This window comes from Monodon monoceros, unplaced genomic scaffold, assembly GCF_005190385.1.
Source record: "Monodon monoceros isolate NGI ecotype Baffin Bay Population unplaced genomic scaffold, NGI_Narwhal_1 Super_Scaffold_8, whole genome shotgun sequence".
NCBI classification, from domain to species: domain Eukaryota; kingdom Metazoa; phylum Chordata; class Mammalia; order Artiodactyla; family Monodontidae; genus Monodon; species Monodon monoceros.
Window position 1 is genome coordinate 56,429,673 of NW_021703785.1, and position 21,287 is coordinate 56,450,959.

Sequence of the window (21,287 nt, forward strand, 5' to 3'; positions counted from 1 at the left end):
AATTAATTTGTGACAAAAGGAGCCAAGAATATACAACAGGGGTAAGACAGTGTTTTCAATAAAGGGTGCCGGGAAAACTGGACAGCCACATGCACAAAATGAAACTCACTGTCTCACACCATAGACAAAAACGAGCTTGAAGTGGATTAAAGACTTGAACATAAGAAACCGTAAACTCCTAGAAGAAAACAGGTGGTAAGCTCCTTGACATCAGTCTTGGCGATGATTTTTTGAATTTGACACCAAAAGCAAAGGCAACAAAAGCAAAAGTAAACAAGTAGGACTACGTCAAAATAAAAAGCTTCTGTACAGGAAAGGAAAGCATCAACAAAATGAAAAGGCAACCTACCAATTGGGAGAAAATATTTGCAAATCATATATCTGATAAGGGGTTAATATCCAAAATACATAAAGAACAAACAGTCCAGTTAAAAACTGGGCAGAGGAACAGAATAGACATATTTCCATAGAAGACATATGGATGGCTTACAGGTACATGAAAAGGTGCTTAACATCTCTAATCATTGGGAAAATGCAAATCAAGCCATAATAAAATATCACTCACATCGGTTAGAATGGCTGTTATCAAAAAGGCAAGAAATAACAAGTGTTGGTGAGAATGTAGAGAAAAGGGAACCCTAGTACACTGTTGGTAAGAATGTATATTGGTGCAGCCGCTGTGAAAAACTGTACGGAGAGAGGAGAGAGAGATCAAGATGGAGTTAAAGGACACGGGCTCACCTTCACTCACTTGAACACATCAAAACCAGAACTACATATAGAGCGATGTTTGGTGAAATCGACCCGGGGACTAGCAAGATGACTCTTCTACAACCAAGGCTGTAAAGGAAGAACCACACGAAGGCTGGTAGGAAGGGAGGAGAAGCAATCTGGTCAGGACCTGTACCCGCTGTGGGGGACACAAGAGGAAGGGGATGTCACAGGCTTGGGAATTATCCCTGGGGGAATGAGGGATTTGCGCCACATATTAGGCACCCTAGCCCAAGGGTCCAACGCTGGGAAGATGACCCCCTTAACTGGTTTGAAAATCAGTGGGGCTTACTGGAGAGATATAAGAAACCAAGACACCGCTTTTGAAGAGCATGCACAGACTTGCTTCCTCCCAGTCACAGCACAGAGGCAGCAGATTGAAAACTTCCTGGGGCTCTGGCCGGCTTCTCAGGACCGCCCCAGTGTACTCCCCACAGCCTGCACAGGGCTCCTGCTCCAGCGCCTCTTGCTCTGGTGCTGCGCCCGACTAAGGCGCAGGCTGTTGATGAGAGTGCGCACACGCGGAGGGATCCAAGCCTGCTTGGACCCAGCCCCTGTCTCTGAGTGTGGAGGCAGCCATTGCCAGCATGTGTGTCAGTGTGTACACTCGGCGGGGAGTGAAACCAGATCCCGGGCGGAGAATGTTGCCACTCAAGTGAGGCTTCCTTGTACACACTCGAGAGGGAGCGAAACTAGCTCTAGGGTGGAGACTGCCATCGCAGGATTGTGTGCCCCTGCTCACACCTAGAAGGGAGCAAAACCAGGTCAGTGGCATGGCACCAGCCCCTCAAGCCCTGACCCAGCCTCTAACCAAGGCATGTGCACCAGAGGGTGGGGAGAGTGAAATCAGCACAGAAGTACAGCCCCATGCCCTCGAGCCCTGGATGAGCCCCAAACCAAGACAGGGACTGCCACCCACCTAGCTGAAACCCAGTTCCCTCAGGACTCCTGTTCCAGCCCCTTGAGCCCCACCCCACCTCTCACAGGGCGGTGACAGCCATTGAGCAGAGAAGCCCCAGCTCTGACTAGCCACTCCAACTTCAGCCCTACCTCCTACCAAAGTGTTGGCTGCCAGCACACCCTGAGGGAAGATCCAGACTGTGCTCACTTCAGATCCAGCAGCACTCCTACCAAAGCAACTGGACACATGCAGACTGCATAGAGACATTCCCACATGAGGACATGCCTTCAAGACTGGGAGAGGTAACTGCTTCACCTAATTTCATGGCGACAGAGAAAGTTAAACAAAATGAGAAGACAGAGGAGTATGTTTCAAATGAAAGAGCAAGAAAAAAACCCTGGGGGGAAAAAACAGACTCTAATGAAACAGAGGTAAATACCTGATAAAGAATTCAAAGTGATAGTAATAAGTATGCTAACAGAACTGGGGAAAAGAATAGATGAACACAGTGAGAATTTTAACAAGGAACTACACACACAAAAAAACCAGTCAGGGGGCTTTCCTGGTGGCACAGTGGTTGAGAGTCCACCTGCCGATGCAGGGGACACAGGTTCATGCCCCGGTCCAGGAAGATCCCACATGCCGCGGAGCGGCTGGGCCCGTGAGCCATGGCCACTGAGCCTGCGCGTCCGGAGCCTGTGCTCCGCAAGGGGAGAGGCCAGAACAGTGAGAGGCCCGTGTACCGCAAAAAAAAAAAAAAAGCTGAAGAACACAACAACTGAAATGAAAAACACACTAGAGAGAATTAACAGCAGGTTAGGTGATAAAGGAGAATGCATAAGGGATCTGAAAGAATAACGGAAATCACCCAGTCAGAACAGCAAATAGAAAAACAGATTTTAAAAAATGAGAAGAATAAGGAACCTTTGGGACAATATCAGGTGCACTAAAATTCACAATATAGGGGTCCCAGAAGGAGAAGAGAGAGAGAAAGGGTAGAAAATGTAATTGTTGGAATTATGGCTGAAAACTTCCCAAACCTAGACAATGAAACAGATATCCAGGTGCAGGAAACACCCAGAGTCCCAAACAATATGAACCCAAGACGTATCATAATTAAAATGGCAAAAGTTAAAGAGAGAAAAGGCAGCTAGAGAAAAACAGTCACATGCATTTCTGTTATGAGTAATTTGTGTCTTCTCTTTCACTCTCTTTTTGTAGTTAATCTGACTATAGGCTTATTGATTTTATTGATCTTTTCAAAGTAACAGATTTTGGTTTCCTTGGTTTTTCTGTTGATTTTCTGTTTTCACTAATTGTTTTGTGTTTAGCTGGCTTTTTTATTGAAATGTTTAAATTCCTTTCTTATTTCCTTTTGTGTATATTCTTTCATTGTTTTCTTTGTAGTTACCATGGAGATTACATTTAACATCCTAAAGTTTTAACAGTCTAATTTGAATTTATTCAAGCTTAACTTCAATAACATAGAAAATTATGCTTCTTCAACAGTCCTGTCCATACTCCTTTCAGTTGTTGATGTCACAAAATTGTCTTTTTATGTTGAGAGTCCAAAAACATAAACTAATAATTTTTAATGCATCAGTCTCTTAAATTACGTAGAAAACAAAAAGTGAAGTTACACATTATTATTACAATAATAATATCTTTTGCAATTGCCCTTTTTTTTTTTTTTTTTTGAGGTACGCGGGCCTCTCACTGTTGTGGCCTCTCCCGTTGCGGAGCACAGGCTCCGGACGTGCAGGCTCAGCAGCCATGGCTCACGGGCCCAGCCGCTCCGCGGCATGTGGGATCTTCTCTGGACCAGGGCACAAACCCGTGTCCCCTGCATCGGCAGGCAGACTCTCAACCACTGCGCCACCAGGGAAGCCCTGCAATTGCCTATTTAAAAATTTTATTTATTTTATTTATGTTTGGCTGCGGTGGGTCTTTGTTGCTGTGCACAGGCTTTCTCTAGTTGTGGCGAGCGGGGGCTACTTTTCGTTGCGGTGCGCAGGCTTCTCATTGCGGTGGCTTCTCTTGTTGCTGAGCATGGGCTCTAGGCACTGACGCTTTAGTAGTTGTGGCTTGCGGGCTCTAGAGCGCAGGCTCAGTAGTTGTGGCTCACGGGCATAGTTGCTCTGAGGCATGTGGGATCTTTCCGGACCAGGGATTGAACCTGTGTCCCCTGCATTGGCAAGCAGATTCTTAACCACTGCACCACCCGGGAAGTCCTGCCCATGTATATACTTTTACTGAGATTTTTATTTCTTCATATGGCTTTGAGTTACTGACTTTAGTCCTTTAATTTCAACCTGCAGGACTCCTTTTAGCATTGCTCATAGGATATGTGTAGTGGTAATGATAATTATCTTCCTCAACTTTTGTTTATCTAAGAATGTCTTAATTTTTTCCTCACTTTTGAAGGACAGTTTTGCTGCCTCTAGCAATCCTGGCTGACAGTTTTTTTCTTTTAGCACATTGAATACATCAGCTCCTTCTGAATACTGCCTTCTGGCCTTCAGAGTTTCTGATGAGAAATCTGCAGATAATCTTATTGAAGATCCTTTATACATGATGGCTTTCTTCTTTCTTGCTGCTTTAAAAATTCTCCCTTTGTGGGCTTCCCTAGTGGCGCAGTGGTTGACAGTCCGCCTGCTGATGCAGGGGACACGGGTTCGTGCCCTGGTCCGGGAAGATCCCACATGCCGCGGAGTGGCTGGGCCTATGAGCCATGGCCACTGAGCCTGCACGTCTGGAGCCTGTGCTCTGCAATGGGAGAGGCCACAACAGTGAGAGGCCCGCATACCAAAAAAAAAAAAAAAAATTCTCCCTTTGTCCTTGGGACTGACAGCTTACTTATAATATGTCTTGGAATGGGTCCCTTTGAGTTCATCCTACTTGGAGTTTAAACTTCTTGGATGCTTATATTCATGTCTTTCATCACATTTTGGAAATTTTGGCCATTATTTTAAAAAATATTTTCCGTTTCTTTTTTCTCTCTCTTCTTCTGGAACTCCCATAATGCATATGTTGTTCCACTTAATGGTATCTCACAGGTCCCTTAGTCTCTGTTTGCTTTTCTTCAGATTTTTTCTTTCTGTACATTGTCCTGTCTTCAAGTTTGTTGTTTCTTGCTTCTGCTTTCTCAAATCTATCTCTGAACCTCTGTAGTGAATTTTTCATTTTGGTTATTATACTTTTCAGCTCCAGAATTTCTAGAGACTTCTTTTTTAGGTTCTATCTATTGATATTTCCATTTTGTTTGTACATCATTTTCTTGACATATCTTCCTTTAGTTCTTTGAGCATCTTTAAGACACTTGTTTTAAAATTTTCATCTAGTAAATCTGCCATCAAATCTTTTTCAAGGATACTTTCTTTTGGCCAACTTTTTTTTCCTTTAAATGAGCCATACTTTCTTGTTCTTTGTATGCATTGTCATTTTTTTGTTGAAAACTGGACATTTGAATCTAATAATTTGGTAAGTCTGATATCACATTCTCCCCACTTCCCTAGAGTTTGCTGTTTGTTTGTTTGTTTTCATTTTTGTTTGGTTTGGTTTTGATTGTTGTAGGCTATGTCTGTGCCAGGGATCAGCCTGAAGTATAAACTTAAGGTCTTCTCAGGCCTTTTCTGATTCTGTGCCTTTCTTGGGTGTGCAGTGTGACTTTCTAATTTCCTCCATTTATTTGGTTACTTTTGAATGTCTTAGTCCAATGTCTGACTCCCAAAAGAGGAAAAAGAGAAAAAAATGAAGAGTAGGGGGAAGGTGCCAACTTTTTAAATCTCCTGGCAGTCACTTCCACTAGAGGGAGAGGTGCTTGCAACAATGGAGGAGGTGCAACAACAGTAGCCCCCACCTCTTTGCCTGCTCCTCCGTGATGAGCAGCGATAAGTGAGTGATCAGAGCACAGATCTGTGAAATTTTGAGGACTGGGTCCTTTCTGCCCACCCTGGCTCCTGCAGATTCTGTGCAGGCTGTTCCAGGAACATGTGCATAGTTGCCTGCCATGTGGGTGACAGTTGGCTATGGGTACCTGTTACTGTGTTCAGAGCTGAAATTGACAGAAATTAACTATCATTTACCTTCTTTGCCTTCCCCTGGAAGTTGTAAGCCTTTAATAGACTCCAGAGTTCCAGAATAGTTACATCCGACAGATTCTGCCAGTGCAACTGTTGTCTGGGTGGGGAGACAGATTTCTAGTGCTTCCTACTCTGCCGTCTTCCCAGAATTCTCTCTTCATATGAGTTTTAGGATCAATTTGTCAGTTTCTTTCAGAAAGACAGTTGAAATTTCAGTAGAGGTTATACTGAATCTCTAGATTAATTTGGGGAGTATTGCCATCTTAACAATATTATCTTCAGATGCATGAGTGTGAAATGTCTTTCCATTTATTGAGATATTCTTTAATTTTTCAACAGTATTTTTAGTTTTTAGAGTACAAGTCTTGCAGTTAAAATATTATTCCTAAGTATTTTATTCTTACTGATTCTGTTATAAATGGAATTTGTTTTTGGTTTTTGGTTTATTCATTGCTGGTGTATAGAAATACAGTTGACTTTTGCATGTTGATTTTGTATGCTGCAAACTTGCTGAATTCATATTTTAATTCAAATAGTTTTTTAGTGTATTCCTTAGGATTTTCTGAATACAAGATCATATTGTCTGCAAATAGAGATAGTTTTACTTCTTCCTTTATAATCTGGATGCCTTTTATTTCTTTTTCTTCCCTAATTGCCCTGGCTAGAACCTTCAATACATTGTTGTCTTTTTCCTTATCTTAGGGGGAAGAACATTCAGTCTTTTACCATTACTTATGATGTGGGCTTTTTGTCAATGCCTTTGTCAGGTTGAGGACGTTCCCTTTTATTCCTGTTGTATTGAGTGTTTTGTCAAATGATTTTGGATTTTGTCAAATGATTTTTCTGCATCTATTGAGATAATCATATTTTTTTTCTCCTTATTGATATAATGTATTATATTATTTTAAGATTTTAAACAACATTGCATTTTTAGGATAAAGTGGGACTTATCCTAAAAATCCCACTTGGTCATAGTCTGTAATTCTTTTTATATATTTGTAAATTTGGTTTCCTCATATTTTGTTGATTTTTTTTTTTTTTGGCTGTGTTGGGTCTTTGTTGCCATGCGTGGGCTTTCTCTAGTTGTGGTGAGTGGGGACTACTCTTCATTGCAGTATGCGGGCTTCTCGTGGCTTCTCTTGTTGCGGAGCACATGCTCTAGGTGCACAGGCTTCAGTAGTTGTGGCACGTGGGCTCAGTAGTTGTGGCTTGCGAGTTCTAGAGCTCAGGCTCAGTAGTTGTCGTGCACGGGCTTAGTTACTCCACGGCATGTGGGATCTTCCCGGGCCAGGGCATGAACCTGTGTCTCTGGAATTGGCAGGCAGATTCTTAATCACTGTGCCACCAGGAAAGCCCTTTGTTGACAATTTTTATGCATATGTTCATAAGAGATTTTGGTCTCTATTTTCTTTCCTTGTAATGTCTTTGTATGATTTTAGTGTCAGGGTAGTACTGACCTCTCACAGAAGGAGTTGGGAAATGTTTCCTCCTCTTCAGTTTTTATGGAGCAATTTGGTGACTTGATATTAATTCTACTTTAAATATTTGGTAGAATTCACCAGTGAAACCATCTGAGCCTGGACTTTTCTCTGTGTAGAAGTTTTAAAATTACTAATCCAACCTCTTACCTTGTTAGAGGTCTTTTCAGATGTCAGTTTCTTTTTGAGTTGGTTTCGGTCCAGCTCTTGGAGTTGGATCTTTTTAGAAATTTGTCCATTTCATCTGTGTTATCTAATTTGTCAGCATGCAGTTGTTCATAGCATTCCTGTTATAATTCTTTTTTTATTTCTGTAATGTTGGTCTTAATGTCCTTATTTCATTCCTAATTTTAGCTAATTTGAGTCTTTTTTCTTGATCAATCTAACTAAAAGCTTCTCTATTTTGTTGGTTTTTTCAAAAAACCAGTCTTTGGTTTTATTGTTTTTTCTCTTCTATTCTCTAAAAAATTTAATCAAACCGTTTCCTTCCTATCCTTTTTACCATTTAATGTTTTAAACGTAATATAAATGTTGGATAACATTATTAAAGTTCATCATGAACTACTCAGATATATCTAACATATAATTATATATAATTGTTATAATAATATATAATTTGACTTCCTACTTTTAAAATTGCTTTTTCTTCATGAAAGTTTTTACTGTTGGCCAGTATTGTTTACTGCAGTATATTTTCTTCTTTCTGAGGATCCATGGAAGGAATTTTACTCTCATCTCTGAATGAAGACTAGCTAGGCTTCTTCTGAGAAGCTATTTTATTTTATTTTATTTTATTTTGTGGTCATTATGAATCTTATAACTTATTGTCTACTGTTTTGAATTCCACCTTTCAAGGCGTAGTATGTAGTTTTTCAGATACTAACATCTTGTCATTTTCTCCCACCATTTCTATATTTCCCTTTCAGCATTTCAAAAATATATATATTCATATATAAACACACACCCATATATATTCAAAACTCAAATATACTTGTTTTAAAAAATTTTATAGTATTAGAGTGAAAAGTGACTATCCATTGCTCTCTTTGTATTCCCACTTCTGTAGAAATAACCACTGATAAATTTTTTGCTCATTCTATCCCTTCAACCCTTCCTCACTTCCCCTTTCACACACACACACACACACACACAAAGGATTTTTATTTTACCTCACTGAGGTCTTATTATTTACTTACACTTTTTAGCCAATTTATTATCAGTGTGTTTGAAATAGGCAGTAGATTCAGATGGTTCAAGATTCAAAAGAAATAAAAATGTAAACAGTGAGAAGTCTCTCTCATTCTTTCCCCTAAGCTGCCTGCTTTTCCTCTGTAGGCAGCTAATAAAAGTTTCTAGTTTTTGCATTTTTCTGCACCTTGCTTTTTTCATGTAGTGATGTATCTTGAAGAGCACCTCTCCCTCTGTGTTTAGCTTAATCTTTTTAGTGGATGTATTTCCCATTGTATGAATGTGTAATTTATTTATATATTCCCCTGTTAACAAACATTTAGTTTCTTTTTGAACATTTGATAGTACAAACTGCTGCAGTGAATAGCTTTTTATATACATTTAATGCACAAATGAGAGTACTGCTGTAGTGTAGATTCCTAGAAGTGAAACCACTGGGTCAGAAAACATTCACATTTTAAAAATCTGATAGATTATGTCTTTGCTCATAGAATAGAATCTTTGCTGATATCTCACTTTTCCAGTGAGGCCTAAGACTGTTTAATACTGTAATCTGCCCCTACTTCTCCCTCAAATTCTCTATTCACTTTACCCTGCTTTTTTTTAAATTGAAGTATAGTTGTTTACAATGTTGTGTTGGTTTCTAGTGTACAGCAAAGTGATACAGTTACGCACGTGTGTGTGCGTGTGTGTACTGTTACAAGATACTGAATATAGTTCCCTGTGCTGTACAGTAGGACATTGTTGTTTACCTATTTTATAATTTTTTTTTTTTTTGGCTGCATTGGGTCTTTGTTGCTGCGTGTGGGCTTTCTCTAGCTGTGGCCAGCGCAGGCTACTCTTCGTTGCGGTGCTTCTCATTGAGGTGGCTTCTCTTGTTGCAGAGCACGGCCTGTAGGTGCGTGGGCTTCTGTAGTTGTGGCCCGTGGGCTCAGTAATTGTGGCTCGCGAGTTCTAGAGCACAGGCTCAGTAGTTGTGGTGCATGGGCTTAGTTGCTCCGTGGCATGTGGGATCTTCCCAGACTAGGGATCAAACCTGTGTCCCCTGCATTGGCAGGTGGATTCATAACCACTGTGCCACCAGGGAAGTCCACCTATTTTATAATTTATATATAGTAGTGTGTATCTGTTAATCCCAAGCTCTTTCCCCTTTGGTAACCATAAGTTTGTTTTCTGTGTCTGTGAGTCTGTTTCTGTTTTGTCCATAAGATCATTTGTATCATTTTTTAGATTCCATATGTAAGTGATATCATATGATACTTGCCTTTGTCTGTCTGACTTACTTCACTTAGTATGATAGTCTCTGGGTCCATCCATGTTGCTGCAGATGGGATTATTTCGTTCTTTTTGATGGCTAAGTAATATTCAGTTGTGTATACATACCACATCTTCTTTATCCATTCATCTGTCGATGGACACTTGGCTGCTTCCATGTGTTGGCTATTATAAATAGTGCTGCTATGAACATTGGGGTGCATGTATCTTTTCAAATTAGAGTTTTATCCAGATTTACGCCCAGGAGTGGAATTGCAGGATCATATGGTAGCTCTATTTTTAGTTTTTTAAGGAACCTCCATACTGTTCTCCATAGTGTCTGCACCAATTTACATTCCCACCAACAGTGTACAATACCCTGCTCTTTTTTCTCTCTTTCTTTTTTTAAATTTTATTAATTTTATTTATTTTTGGCTGCACTGGGTCTTTGTTGCTGTGTGTGGGCTTTCTCTAGTTGCAGCGAGTGGGGGCTACTCTTCGTTGCGGTGTGCGGGCTTCTCATTGCAGTGGCTTCTCTTGTTGCAGAGCACGGGCTCTAGAGTGCAGGCTCAGTAGTTGTGACGCACAGGCTTAGTTGCTGCGCAGCATGTGGGATCTTCCTGGACCAGGGCTTGAACCCGTATCTCCTGCATTGGCAGGTGGATTCTTAACCACTGCGCCACCAGAGAAGGCCTCTTTTTCAAACATAGTATATAGTTTACTTATAGATACTGATTTTTGTTTATTATCGTTCTCTTCCCCCTAAAATGTCAGCTCCAGGAAACAGGAATGTTTATTTTGTTTACTGATGTATTCCTAGCAGTTATAATAGTGCTTACTGCTTGGTAGGCATTTAGTAAATATTTGCTGAATAAATTAAATGAATTAGAGAATAAGGTACAAAATTATCCTTCCTAAAAAGCCCAATTTCTTTACCCACATATTTTGGATTTTGGAGTCTTATTTTATATAGTTTTCTAAGATTAAAAAAAAATTCTTTTTAGTACATATTAGGATATAAATGACTGAAAACAGCTATAATGTATTTCTTTTAAAAAACTACCCCTCCCTCAATTCCCCACAAACATAGGGATGAACTCTAAGTTTTATTCTCCATATTAGAAGTAGATACCAGAAGGATACATCACATACTATATAGCATCTTCTTTTCCAAAGGATTGGAATGACTGTGGAGATTGTTATAGGCTTCCAGGTTTGCTAGGATATCTTCAATCTCAATTTAATAGGACTATTTGTTTTTCTGTACTTTAAACATCTTTATGCCCTATATAAATATAATTTAGATAAAACAGATGTTGTTTTGAAATAAATGATTGTAAATGATCTGTCAGTGAATTAATTAATGTTTTCCTTATTATGTGCATTATAGTTTTAGAGGTCTGATATTCATAATTATTGATGTTCAGATTGGTAGTTATTTCTGCCTGTAACATGTTCAGCTATAAACAGATAGTCAAGTTTATATGAGACCTAGATATTTAGGAGAGCTTTGAAGTGAATTATTTTATCAAAATTTCCTATTCCTTTTCCTGTTTTAATTTACCTCTTTTCAATATGTGCTCTGATTTTCTCATTCTACAAACTTTTTTTTAAGGTAAGTTGAATCAGAATTATCAATATATTGCAGTCAGAAACCACCAAACTTTCCCCACCTTGGATCTGTTTTAAGAAGTTTACCAAACTTAGTTTATTAAATAATAATTTTTCCTAGTTTTATTCAAGACATACAAAGCTGCCAGCCAGTGCTTTTTTTATCAGTGTAAAGGTAAATTGTGTTACCTTGCTGCATTGAATTCTAGCAAAAGTGAAGTATTTGCTACTTTAGTTACCGAGGCATTATTGAAAGTAAACATATGGGTTCTCTTAACTTTTTAAAAATTTCAGCACATTTGCCAAAGATGATCATTTTATGATTTGGAACCCTAGAAACTCCCAGACCACAGGACTTGATGATCAATGATCCCTTTCATTTCCCTTCCAATTGAGATTCTTTCATTTTAACACCAACTCATTTATTCATTAGTTATGTTTTCATTTTTTCAAGTATTATATGTGATACTGGTAGAAGGAGTTGACATGCAAACTTTGGAAGATACCTTTTATACATATAATTAAATCTGAGTTGTAGGAGTTGACTTCCTCAGTTTTTTTCATCTTTGTTTCTAAGAGTGGTAGACATCGATTTCATTGATCTTTTACAGAAAAACCAATTAATTAGTCATTGTTTTAATATGGTGGCAGTTTTCTCTCCTCTGTGGCTATAACTTCTTGGGTGGGTCATCTTTTGGGCCTTTGACTCAATAAAGCAAGCAGAGAGCTTGACTAGAAACTAAATTCCAGGTCAGTTATGTATCACATGTTTAGGAAATGAGGTCTGTAATATCATTTGTTTGTGTGAGTTAGTCCGGTTGATACTCATTAGGTTATCAATGTGTGATCAGGAGCTAAAGAAACTAGTAGAACCAATATTCTTACCTTATATTTTTTACTCATGATTCAGTTGCTGCTTGTTTCTCTGAGCATACTAGGAGGAAAAAGAGAGAGTAAAAAAAGTCATTCTATCCTATACGGGGGGATGACTATTGCTACTGCTCTTTTAAAAAATGTGCATTTAACATCAAGTTAGTGCTGGACATTGTGCTAGGTTTTTGGGGGTATAACGGTGTATTAGATATAATTATGCCTTCAAAATGCTTACAGACTAGTTGAGATATGGACAATTGAGCAAGTAAGTAAACTGAACTTAAGTTTACTTAAGTGCTTAAATAGTGCTGAAAAAAAAAAAAAAAAGTGCTGAAATCCATTCAGCTCTGTAAGAGCTCTTAAAGGAGGGAGCCCCAGGTACTAAATTCTTGGGCAGAAGGCTAGATGAATCTCAACTTGCCAGGTACATATTTTTCTGGGAGTAGAGTCAACTGTCTCCCCACAAAGGCATTGTGTAACTGGATGACTAATTCAGTTGGTGTTCACCCTTGAATATGGTATCAAAAATATGATTGAGTACAAATATGATTGAGCTTTTACATTCTTCTTGACTGTGCTACTCTTGCCTTTTGCTTCTTCTGACCACATCAAAGAATTTCCTTAACACTAACTGCTGAGGGCTAATATTATGCAAGTGAGAGGAAGGATTTTCTGGCGTATTAGCATGTTATCCCTTTTGCTCCTACATATAACCTTGGTAAGGAGGAAATCCAGGAGTGGAAGATAAAGGCAGCTCTTATCACCTCTGCTTCTCTAATACATTTAACTTGTAACTTTATGGCTAATCATGCATTACAGTCTCATGAATCTGGTGTAAGGATGTATCCTTTTGACCCTGAGATAAAGAGCATATTATTTATGGCTTATTTCCATCTTGGTCATGGCTGATATTTTAAAAAGGGAAGATAAGAGAGAGTAGTGTTTTTAACTTTTAAAATTTTAGTTTGAATTCATGTTGGTTATGATAGCATGACTAGTAAGATAACCTACTTTTCAGATGTTTCCAAGATGATTTATGTTACCACTTGGTGGAGCTCTTTTATAAGTTAGTGCTTGTGATAAAGCAAGTACAAGTCATCACTAATTCGGGGTTGTCAATTGGGTGGTTCAGGTGAACTAAATTAAACGACAGCTTAAATAGGTAGCCTCTTAAGTATTGATTGTAGATTTCTATTTAAACTAAAAAAGTATATGTAATTACAGTTTTAATATTTTAAAGATTTTTCTCAAGAATATTCCTAATTTTTCTCTCTCCTGCTTTATATAAATTTAGTACTTTTAAATTGACTTACTTTCCCCCCATTTTATAGTTGTTAGGTAACTTAGAAAATGTATCTAGTGTTAATGAAGAAAATGAAAATCATTTGTAATCCTACCACCTAGAGATAATAGTTAACATTTTGATATATATTTGCCTCTCCTTCCTTTTAAAATTTTTTCACAAAATTGGAGTCAAAATATACACAGGAATTTGTATTCTGGTGTTTTTTTCTCTTAACATGTCTTTGGTATTTTCCCATGTCCTTATAATCTTTGAAATGTTTTAAGAGTTTTATGTTATTCTATGATATAGCTCTATCATAATTTTTTAACCATTTTATTTAAAGATATTTAAGCTTTCCCACTATTTTTACTCTTATAAATAATTCTTTGAACATATATTACACTAAATCTTGACTCAACACTCCAATTATTTTCATAGGATAAATTCTTAGAGATAAAACTGAACTCTTAAGGATCTTGATGCATATTTGCAAATTGTCCTTCAACTGACACTATTCTGAGGTTCAGTATTTTCAAAATACGTTTATTGGAAATTACTGTTTTTTCTTTTGCAAAATGCTTTTTCTTACCCTTTCCCCATTTTTTTCTTCTATTTATTTATTGGTCATTCTTTTGGCTGAGTAAAAATTACTTTTCCTCTGTTCTAATATTTTTTAAGGTGCTGTTCTGAGCCCATTTCGTAATTCTCAACTAAATTTTCAAGAAAACAAATCAGTTACAGATTTTAGGTTGTAAATTGCCATTGGAAAATAAGGCCTGGATCTTGAGAGAGCAGTGAGGGCTGGAAAGCAGGATGAGATATGAGAAACATCTGTATGGAGGTGATGAGGGTGCTATAGAAGTGGATGAGATTGTGGAGGAAAAGAGAAGGTTCTGGGAAAAAGTCCTTGGAATTAGGAAACACTGAAAAAGTTGGGAGAAATAAAGAGAATGCGGATGTTAGAGTGTTTAAAAAGCTAAGGGAAAAAGTTTCATTACAGTGGTGTTAGATGTTGTATACAGGACTTTGTGGATGAAACCAAAGAAAAGGCCATTCAGTTTAGAAAGAGAGCAGTCTTTGGAGACTTCGAGAATAGCGTCAGTAGAATAGTGCTTATATAGTAGATGTGTTCAGTGGATGCAGTAGGTGTGACTGTGAGAGTGTACATGATGAGTATGTGTGTGAATAGTGAGAATAGTGAGAGGTTTAGATGTGTGGTTAAGCCAGTAGCTTGATAAAGTCCAGGGATAGGTTTTTTTCTTTTTTTAAGGTGGTGCAAGCTTATCTAAAGGGAAATACATGTTTAGAAAGAAGTGTTAGAGAAATTACAGAAGACAGAGGGAAGCATTAATAAACTAGGTCTTGAAGGAGATGAGAGGCAGTGTGATCCAAAGTGGGAGGTACGGAGGGATTAGATATATTAATTTGAGAGTGGAGGAGAATGTCCATTTGTTAAAGTCAGAAGAGGAAGTTGAAGATGCAGAGACATTGGAGGAAGACTGAAGTTTATGGTGTTTAGAAATTATTTGATGTGGAGAAAAATGTCGAGGCTTTTGGTATTGTGATTCTCTAACCTTCTCAGTAAAATAGAAATGAAGAGTACAGAATAGTAAAGTAGTTAAGAGTATAAGACTCTTAGTGGGGTGATGAGATTAAGGATTTCAGTAGTGAAAATGTTAGGAACATCAATGTAGAAATGTAATTAGGGAAATATTGTTAAATAAATGGAACAATACTAAATTGAGTGTTAAGAAACTTGGGTTTTAGGTCTGTGGCATCGACTGGCTGTATTGAGCAAGTCTCAACACTCTAGTCTTTAATTTCTTAATCTGCACAATTAGAAGTAAATCAGATGTCCTTTACGGATTTAAAAATCTTGAATCAAACTGAACTAAAAAAGAACAAAACACAGCTACAGTAATCAAGACATTGTAGTACTAGTAAAAAGAAAGACAAGCAGGTCAGTGGAACAGAACAGAGAATCCAGAAATAGAATTCACACATATATAGTCAGTCTTTGCACACAGAGGTGCTAAGGTAATTCAGTGGAGGAAGGATATTCCTCTTAACAAACGATGCTGGAGCAATTGGACGTCCATATGCAAAAAAAGAACTTTAATCCCTGTCTTGCACCATTTATAAAAGTTAATTCAAATGAATCGTAGATCTAAACTTGTAGAAGATGACATAGGAGAAAATCCTCGTGACCTTGAGTTAAGCAAAGATTTCATAGATAGCACCACCAAAAGCGTGATCTATAAAGCAAAGTAATAAATTGAGCTCCATCAAAATTAAAAACTTATGCTCTTTGGCATACAATATTTAAGAAAATGAAAAGCCACAGATTGGGTGAAAATTTTTGCAAAACACAAATCTGTTAAGCGATTTGAATCCAGAATGTGTAACTAATTCTTACAACTTAGTAAGACAAACAACTGAATAGAAAATTGGCAAAAGATTTGAAAACACCCTTTACCAAAGAAGAGATATGGATGTTAAGTAAGATTTGAAAAAATACTCAATGTCATTAGTCCTTGGGAAAAGGTACCATTTACATACCTACTAGGATGGCTAAAAAACAGGCAAGAACAGACAAACAAAAACTAAGTGCTAGTAAGGATGTGAAGCAGCTGGAACTCTCATTTGTTGCTGGTGGGAATGCAAAATGGTACAGCCACGTTGGAAAACAGTTTACTAGTTTCTTATAAACTTAAACTTGTATTTAATATAGAACTTAGCATTCCTCAACTTAGATATTCACCCAAGAAAAATGAAAACATACATCCACCTAAAGATCTGTAGTTGGATATTTAAGGCTAGGGTTAGTAGCCTTATTCATAGCAGTGTATTCAGCTGTTGGAGTAGATAAATAAATTGTGGCGTATTCATACAATGGAGTGCTACTCAGCAATTAAAAGGAATAAATACTAATATTATAGATACAACAATATGGATGAGTCCTCAGAAGCATTATGCTAAGTGAAAGAAGCCAGACGAAAAAGGCTACAGACTGTATAATTCCATTTGTATGATATTCTGGAAAAGGAATTGAAATCAAATCAGTGATTTCCAGGGCTGGAGGTCAATAAACATGATTTCTTACACACACACACACACACACAACTCCAGCATTCCTTAGCATTCCCAGGAATGGATGTTTCTGGCGTGGAGAAGGTTGGATTACGGATAGTATTGAGACAGATATGATACAGAGGAATGAGTGCGAGATTCACTGATAATAGTGCTGCTGCTGATGGTTGTGGTTCAATGAGTATAATGCCGGGCACCATGCTGATTACTTAAGTGCATCCTCAGAGACTTCCCTGGCATTCCAGTGGTTAAGAATTTACACGTCCACTGCAGAGGGCACAGGTTTGACCCTGGTTGGGGAACTAAGATCCTGCATGCCACCACGTGAGGCCCAAAAAATAAATAAATAAAAATATAAAGCGTCCTTACTGTTAATTTTCATAGTGACTCTGATTAGATATTATCATCCCTATTTTAGTAGAAACTGAGGTCTAATTGGATTTAAGCAAGTTGCTCAGTTATACCACTAGAGTATTCAAACTCTTGAATGTTTGACACCAAAAAGCATGTTCTTAACATAAATAAAAGTATAAGTCCCAGGGAGACAGGGAATTTTGTTTGTTTGTTTCTGTTTTCATCACTGTATCCCCAAAGTCATAAAACCATGGCAGTTGCATAATGAGTATTTCTTTTTTTCTTCTTTTTTTAATGAGTATTTCTTTAAAAATTATTAGAGATATCAAATTTTGGAAGATATAAAAAAACAAACTGGAAGAGGCAAAGAAAACTATATGAAGATATATGATTTTTTTTTTTTTTCTTGCGGTACACGGGCCTCTCACTGTTGTGGCCTCTCCCGTTGCGTAGCACAGGCTCTGGTCACACAGGCTCAGCGACCGTGGCTCACGGGCCCAGCCGCTCTGCGGCATGCGGGATCTTCCCGGACCGGGGCACGAACCCGTGCCCCCTGCATCGGCAGGCGGACTCTCAACCACTGCGCCACCAGGGAAGCCCTATGATTTTTAAATGATTGCAAATATGGTGGTTAGGCTGATGTTTTCCATTTAGGCATTTATCATATCAGATGACTTTGTGTTAAATTATGTTGTGTTCCAGTATAGTCTAATATTTTAAAAAGTGAACAGAATGATTATAGAGTAGGATTTTGTAGTTGATTCTCATCTTCATGGCTTTGTAAATTTTTTCCCTGTGGCAAATTTTAGTGGCATCCAGATATAAGATCAGACCAAGCGGATGTTATAGGTTACAACTAAAATGCAAGCCCTTTCCATATCTGTCTCTATCTCTATATATAATTCTATATCTAGAATCTTAAATACTTTAATGTAGAAATTCTTCTAGGACTCTCTTAATTGGAAACTGATTATTTTCTTCACATAGATTAACAAAAATATTTGTGCATGAATCATTTGGTTTTATAACATTGATCTCATCTGTAATATGGTTCCCTCTAAAGAACTAAATCAAATATAGGTGATTAAAATATTTAATACTCTCAAGTTTAGAAGGAACATTTATTTTTCTTCCATATATAACTGTGTATGAAGAAGAAAGAACACTTTATCTATACATATAGTTAATTGGGATGCAGCTAGAACATCAACAATATCAACAACAAAAACAAGATTTATAAATCATCTGAAATAAAGGTCACACATTTTGCTTATAGGAAAGTTCCTCAGGTCCTTAAAAGTCAGAACCTATGTATACAACATTTTATTTAGGCATTTTATCATTTCAAATGAACTTGTGTTGAATCGTATTTGCTATGTCCTAATAAAATTTGCTATTTAAAAAAAATGAATAAAGTACATACTCAATTTTAACAAGCTTAATACTTCATTTCCCAACTTTAAAAGAGTAAAAAAAAGATTGGAGTTGCTGAAAGAAGACACATTGAGAGAAGTTAGGTTCAACAGGTGATAGCCTGAGCAAAGAAGCAAACCAAAATCATGATAAGAATTAACCATAAAAATTTAAAAATCATGGTAGTTTGGAAGTTGTTTATTATAGAGACAACCAACCTTTTACATCTTAGTAGTTCCTGAGAAATTGACCATAGTAATGTAAATACTTATAAGTGTATATATATATATAAGAGTTTATGTTCATTCATTTTATTAAAACATACTTAATAGTCATTATAACAGTCAAGCAACATATACTTTGTTGTTCAGTTTCAGAAATAGTAAGTATGTAGTCTAGTTTCAATGTCAAATTTATTGAAGTATAATTTATATACACTAAATCAACCAGTTTTAAGTGAAGAGTTCAATAGGTTTTGACCAATGTTATTTAACCATTGAGATCTAAAAATTTTTTATTACTCCAGAAAGTTGTCTCATTCTCTTTTGTCATCATTCCCCAACACACATCCACTCCTGTCCCCAGGCAGCCACTGATCTACTTTCTGACATTAAAGATTAGTTTCGCCTTTTCTAGAATTTTGTAGAAATCAAAGTGTACACAGCATGTACACTTCTGTATTTGGCTTTCTTTCCTCTGTGTAATAACTGAGATTTATCTATGTTGTGTGTATTTATACTTTTCCTTTTTATTGTTGAATAACATTCCATTGAATGGATATACCACAGTTTATCTCTTCACCTGTTTTTGGATATTGGGTTGTTTGAGTTTTTGGTTTTTATGAATGAAGCTGCTGTTAACATTCAGGTACCAAGTTTCCACTTCTCTTGGGTATAAATATCTAGGGGTGGAATTGCTAAGTGCTATGGCAGGTATATAACTTTATAAGAACTTGCCAAACTTCTTTTCAAAAATGGTTGTACCATTTTATGTTTTCATCAGTAATGTTTGAGTGTTCCATTGCTTTACATCCTTATCAACCTTTGATATTGTTAGTCTTTTTAATTTTAACAATTCTAGTGGGTGTATAGTTGTAATATAAGTTTTAAAATATTTATTTCCCAAGTAGCTAAAATTAAGAAAAAGTTTAGAGTTGGATAGTGATAAGCTTCATATTATCCATAAAATTTGATAATCTAGAATAATTCTTTTTTCTAAAGCTTTTATATAATTGAGATTTCAGAACAATGTAAAATTGCATCACATACTTTTCAGCTCCATTGTAATCTCCAATTAAGAGTAATAAGCAAAGCAGTTCCAGCTGTTTGATAGAACATCAGATTATTTGGTATTTCTTTTGTTTTCAATTTAATATAATCCAAATTTTACCTATAAAACTTACATATTTAAATAGGGATGTGTATTTTTTGGGATAAAAAGTATTTTAATGATAATGAAAAAATATTCTAATGATAGTGGTAGCCATCATTCATTGAATATTAGTTATATGCCAGATCTAAGGGCTTTATATATATAATCTCATTTAATTCTTACAAAGTGAAATATGTATTTCCATTTTACAAGGAAGGCAATTAGGGCACTGACAGATATGAATTTCATAAGGTTAAAAAATACTTGAATCAGGACTTCCGTGGTGGCACAGTGGTTAAGAATCCACCTGCCAATGCAGGGGACACGGGTTCGAGCCCTGGTCCGGGAAGATCCCGCGTGCTGCAGAGCAACTAAGCCCATGTGCCACAACTGAAGCCTGCGTGCCCTAGAGCCCACGCTCCGCAACAAGAGAAGCCACCGCAATGAGAAGACCGAGCACCCCAACGAAGAGTAGCCCCCGCTCTCCGCAACTAGAGAAAGCCCACGCGCAGCAACAAAGACCCGAGGCAGCCAAAAATAAAAATCATTTAAAAATTTTAAAAAAAGACTTGAATCAATAGATTGATAAAAGAACAAGTGAATTAGAAGAAAAAAAATTTTGGAGTCCATTTTATGGAGCCTAAAATCTTTCAACTTGGCTTTGATGACATTGGATTACTGAAAAATGAAAATATTTACTTCAGAGAACTGACTGGCCCCTAGATTTTTTGTAGAAAGTTGTAATTTAACTTTTTGACCTTTCTAGTAATTTTTTTGCCTTATAGTATAAAATTTAGTTACTAATTTTGTAACTAGTTTGTTTGTTACTAGTGTAGAATTAAATGCTCTCAAGTATATGACCTCATAAAGATTTAGTACTAAACAAATTAATTTTGTTATGCTGAATAAGAAAAAACTTGCATATAATACAGTTTTAGCACAGTATCCAGTGTGTGAATGATTTAATGAAATATTTGAACCTTTTTGTTTTGTTTTGTTTTGTCTTGTTTTGTTTCCAGGAAGGTTATGTTCAAAAGAAAAAGGAACTATGGGGAATCTGTATCTTTATTGCAGCAGTTGACCTAGATGAGATGCCATTCACTTTCACTGAGCTGCAGAAAAACATTGAAACCAGGTAAAATTTCTTATATTAATATAGGCCTCTGCCATTAAAGAAAACTATTTCTGAACTATCATTTTAATAGACTTTAGGGAATTAGTGGAAAATGCTAAAATTAAATAAAACGTAGAAAACTTAGGTCAACCAGTGAACTCCTGTTCTCCATTAGAGCCCTTAATGAAGGTGTATTTTTGCCGCACTTTCTTAAAAATGTAGCAGTTTCTGTCCTGGGAAAATTTCCATTGTGTCTCTCACTATCTGTAAACTTTCTTAATTGTAGCTGTTGATAAAATGGACAAAAAAAGCAAAGATTTATGAAGTAGACTTATATATTAAAACCTTTGTAAAAGTAGTATGAGTCTATCTTAAAGGAATTTAGTTGATTTATTAAAGTTTAAGATTATTTAATATAATAGATATTATAATTATATATGTTTTGAGACTGTATGTTCAGTTGAGTATCTATTATAATACTTGTCCCTGTAATTACTTAATT

General features: G+C 36.8%; 1 protein-coding gene across 3 annotated transcripts in view; it reads left to right on the forward strand.

Annotated features, from left to right (window-relative positions):
* Positions 1 to 21,287, forward strand: part of RB1 (RB transcriptional corepressor 1) — a 135,901-nt gene that overhangs the window by 9,770 nt on the left and 104,844 nt on the right. For all 3 annotated transcript variants that reach the window (XM_029210037.1, XM_029210036.1, XM_029210035.1), the window contains exon 3: positions 20,691 to 20,806. In XM_029210037.1, the coding sequence (XP_029065870.1) occupies positions 20,691 to 20,806 (116 nt within the window). The remainder of the gene's footprint in view (positions 1 to 20,690; positions 20,807 to 21,287) is intronic.